Source organism: Rattus rattus, chromosome 2, assembly GCF_011064425.1.
Source record: "Rattus rattus isolate New Zealand chromosome 2, Rrattus_CSIRO_v1, whole genome shotgun sequence".
Classification (NCBI taxonomy): Eukaryota; Metazoa; Chordata; class Mammalia; order Rodentia; family Muridae; genus Rattus; species Rattus rattus.
In genome coordinates, this window is record NC_046155.1 from 103481255 (window position 1) to 103486160 (window position 4906).

The 4906-nt window shown below is 38.8% G+C and overlaps 1 protein-coding gene across 1 annotated transcript; it reads left to right on the forward strand.

Moving 5' to 3' along the window:
• Positions 1-1777: 1777 nt before the first annotated feature.
• On the forward strand, positions 1778-2746 carry LOC116894101 (olfactory receptor 688). The gene has a single exon (XM_032895820.1). The coding sequence runs from the start codon at positions 1781-1783 to the stop codon at positions 2744-2746; it is 966 nt and encodes a 321-aa protein (XP_032751711.1). The 5' UTR covers positions 1778-1780.
• The last annotated feature ends 2160 nt before the right edge of the window (positions 2747-4906 follow it).

Sequence of the window (4906 nt, forward strand, 5' to 3'; positions counted from 1 at the left end):
ATTTTTAATGTGAATTCAATCAGATCCTAATGAATTCCAATTAACATAAATTCAAAACTTGATTTACAAGTGCTCATGATGGCAATGTTTTACACTGATATTCTGTCCATGAATTGAAACCATTACTTTGTCACATGAAAATAGAGTAAAGGGAAATAAATATTATAAATATTTGAGAAGAAGAAAAATACATTTTTGTGCAACTTTTGTTTCATCTAGAAAAGAAATATTATAGAAAATGTACTAATGAGAAATGGTGGAAATTAATGATACTTTAGAAAATGGATGATATAAATGACAAAATAAAATTAAAATATAAGGTACTTTTAACCAGCAGTAATTATTTATTTGGTACAATACAAAATGAACAAAAATCACAGAGCTTTTAAATTGAGAACAATGTTGACAGGATCCTGTAATCGGAATCCTTAAGATGAAGAGGCAGGAGGATCTGGCATTTCAAGTCATCTTCGGATAGAGTCAACTTGAGACCTCTTTAGATTATATGAGCATCTATAACAAAAAGTAAATTAGAAAATAGAAGCAGTAATGCTTGTTACAGTTGATGTATACAAAATTAAATAACAAAAATGAGAATAATAAAGATCAACACAATAGTACACAACATAGATAAAAATCATATTTGCTTTAAAAGATCGTAAGATATTAATAATTATAAGAACATCACAACACAGCATCCTGAAGCTTTATTTTTTACTACTTATGTGCAAGTATGAATGTATATTTGTGCACATATGTGTGGGAGTGAGATAAGAGGCCACAAAGAGAAAAGTCCAATGGAGCTGGAATCATAGATGTTCATGAGCCCCAGACATGAATGAGCACTGAGAACTCAATTACACTCTGAAGAGGACCAAGCATTCTTGTCCACAGAGAACTCTCTCAAGCTCCCAGTGCACAGTTTTAATGTGAATGTTAAAAGATGTAAAAGAGCAAATAGTCCATGTTTGTGAGTGAAAGATTTGATGAAAAAGTGACACTTCTTTTCCAAAATTCAAACATTTGTAACCACAAACAAAACCCTGCTGTTTTATGAATTGACCAAGACTCTCTGAAGTTTGTATGAAAGTGAGTACATGCATGGGATTTTAAACTGAAGAGAAAGGTAAAAGGAAGGAAATTTGGTGCCTACTAAGCTTACTGAGCTTTATACATCAATAATCAGAAATAAAGAAAGTGTATACTAAGAATGGAATTGTGCTGTGTGTCAGTGTGTTCATGTGCACACAAATATCTGTTTATGTATGTCTTTACCATATGACATAAGAGGCATAATAATCATTTGATGAGAAACCAGAACCTATGATTCATTATTAAAATAAATTTTGTTAAATAACTCACAATAGACAAATGAATTCCATGAAAACTAGTTATGATATAAACAAAAAACTCAACTATTAAGAACTAATAGCGTTTCTGAACTCAATATTGATAAAATTACTCTTCATTGATCATATACATTACTTGTTTCAATAATGCAATATGCAAGTTTTAAATGTATATATAATTAAGTAGACATTTAATAATCTGTAAAAAACCACCATAAAGATGTTGGGGAAAAGATAACAACAACAATCAATGTTTGAGGGGTTTTTTGTTCTTATCTGGAATTTTTTCTAAAGGTCTTATTGAGAATTCATATCGTCAAATGACTGTATTATGGATGAGACATATATCACTCCTTAAGCCTAAATAACAATAGAATTTTTCTGTTTCAATCAATCTACAGAAAGATGCCGAGAACCAGACACTCCATGAAATGGGTACTGCCCTGCATGAAACCAACAGCTCAGAGGTCCACGTGACCGAGTTCATTCTGCTGGGATTCCCAGGCATTCATGACTTCCAGCACTGGATCTCCTTGCCTATGGCTCTGCTTTACTTTGTAGCTCTTGGTGCCAATCTCCTTATCTTGATCACCATCTACTGTGAGCCGAACCTGCATCAGCCAATGTACCAGTTTCTTGGTATCTTGGCTGCAGTAGATATTGGCTTGGCTACCACCAGCACCCCCAAGATCCTGGCCATCTTGTGGTTTGATGCCAAGACCATCAGCCTCCCTGAGTGTTTTGCTCAAATCTATGCAATCCATACTTTTATGTGCATGGAGTCAAGCATCTTCCTATGCATGGCAATAGATAGATACGTAGCCATTTGTTATCCCCTCAGATATCCTTCCATAGTCACTGAAGCTTTTGTAATCAAAGCCACACTGACCATGCTGCTCAGGAACACCCTGTTACTCTTGCCAGTCCCTGTACTAGCTGCCCAGAGACAGTACTGCTCCAGAAATGAAATAGATCACTGCCTTTGCTCTAACTTGGGCGTTATTAGTCTGGCCTGTGATGATATCACTGTTAACAGGTTCTACCAGTTGGCCTTGGCCTGGCTTATGGTTGGAAGTGACATGATTCTGGTCTGTGCATCCTATGCTTTGATTATTCGCTCAGTACTGAGGCTGAACTCCACTGAGGCAATATCTAAGGCACTCAGTACCTGCAGCTCCCACCTCATCCTCATTTTGTTTTACTACACAGCTATTGTTATATTATCGGTCACTCACCTAGCAGGAAGAAGGGTTCCCCTCATTCCAGTTCTACTCAATGTGATGCATATTGTCATCCCCCCATCTCTTAACCCAGTGGTATATGCCCTTAGGACACAAGAGCTGAAGGTAGCCTTCCAGAAGGTACTTGGCTTTAGTGAGTATATGTCCAGGAAGTGAACTGTATGGGAAAGAACTCTAAAGGCAGTTTTGCAGGAAGAAGAAAGTATACTTTAGCCCCAAAATACATTGTTAAAATTTGATCTCTCCCCATTTCTAGATCATTGACTCAAACTCACCTACCATGAAGAGTATATTCCATATATAAATTGTCCCTGATGCTTTTCATAAATATTCCTTCCCACTTCCTATGAGAGCCTATGATGCAGTACTCTGTTTTGTATGTTCTGCATTGGAAATGGACTGGGAAACTTTGCCAATGTTGACTTGGAAGTTTAAACATGAGATTTGAATTCAGATGGTATCTTTCTTTTCTCCATCTTTATTAAATTGGGTATTTCTTATTTACATTAAAATTGTTATTACCTTTCCAGATTTCCAAGCAAGCATCCCCCAACCCCTTTTTCTCCCCTTCTATATGGGTGTTCCCCTCCCCATCCTCCTCCCATTACCGCCCTCCCCCCAACAATCCTGTTCAATGGGGGTTCAGTCTTGGCAGGACCAAGGGCTTCCACTTCCACTGGTGCCCTTACTAGGCTATTCATTGCTACATATGCAGTTGGAGCCCAGGGTCAGTCCATGTATATTCTTTGGGTAGTGGCTTAGTCCCTTGAAGCTCTGGTTGGTTGGCATTGTTGTTCATATGGGGTCTCAAGCCCCTTCAAGCTCTTTCAGTCCTTTCTCTGATTCCTTCTACGGGGGTCCCATTCTCAGTTCGGTGGATTGCTGCTGGCATTCACCTATGTGTTTGCCATATTCTGGCTGTGTCTCTCAGAAGAGATCTACATCTGGTTCCTGTCAGCCTGCACTTCTACTCAGATAGTATCTTAATCGTTCGTCTCCATTCACCTTATAATTACTTTTGAAGAATAAGTTAAGCTAGTAAAACAAGTTAACATTTATATATTTATTTGTTAGTAATATCGCCTTCAGGTCATGTCCGCAGAGTGAATGGCAGCAATGGAATAATTAATTCTACAATCATCAAGAAATGGAAGGTGGGAGCTAAAGAGATGATTCTGTGGTTAAAAGCCCCTGTCACTCTTGCAGAAGATGTGGATTTAATTCCTGGGATCCACATAGTGGTTCACAGCTGTGTTTAACTCTAGTCCCAGGGAATCTGATGCCCTTGTCCAGGATCCTTGAGCATGCATTTGGTACCCAGAAGTATATACAGACAAAACACTCACATACACAATAATTAATCTTTATTTCGGAAAAAAGAAGAGGGGGAAGATGTTCATGACTACAGCTTGACTGAGAAACAGAAGGAGGTCAAGTCCAAACAATCAGGAGTAAGACTATTCAGATCATATGAATTAGGTGTAATTACATTCTGCCAGAAACACTTTGGGGAAAGCACTGAACAGTATGCAACAGCCATGTTTAACCACTTCACAAACACTAGAACCATAAAACCCTTTTAAAGAATAAAATAAAATTCCAGGATATTATCACTGTCCATACTGTTTATTAGTGTGTAGTATGTATGCATATGTGTTGTGTGTATGAAGTTCTTGGACTCTGCCTCTGTGTGTGTGTGTGTGTGTGTGTGTGTGTGTGTGTGAATTACCACACATAGGAAGCAACAAAAAAAATGCCAAGCCAAGGGCCATGCATTAGGAGCAATTATTGGTTTTAGAGCTCAAGGAATACTGCCCACAGATTACCACAGCCACATGAGTGAACCTCAGACCCCAGGACCATGTGTCCTGAGGACTTGATGCTGTTATGGTGTTCTGCTCTGCTTGCTGCCCTCGCATCCCTCTTAATCTAAGAATTATATCATGGGGCCCAGGAGCAGCAGGTCCGCTGCGTCTGAGATACTGCCAGAACCTGAAGGGACCTACCGGATAAACAGTTCTCTGCACCCAAATCCCGTGGGAGGGAGAGCTAAACCTTCAGAGAGGCAGACACGCCTGGGAAACCAGAAGAGACTGCACTCTGCACACACATCTCAACTCTCAACCCTAAATATCTATGCCCCAAATACAAGGGCACCTACATACGTAAAAGAAACCTTACTAAAGCTCAAAACACACATTGCACCTCACACAATAATAGTAGGAGATTTCAACACCCCACTCTCATCAATGGACAGATCATGGAAAGAGAAATTAAACAGAGACGTAGACAGACCAAGAGAAGTCATGAGCCAAA

Bases quoted from the DNA above. Each gene is read 5' to 3' on its own strand.
- LOC116894101 (XM_032895820.1), top strand. From the start codon at position 1,781: ATGGGTACTGCCCTGCATGAAACCAACAGCTCAGAGGTCCACGTGACC.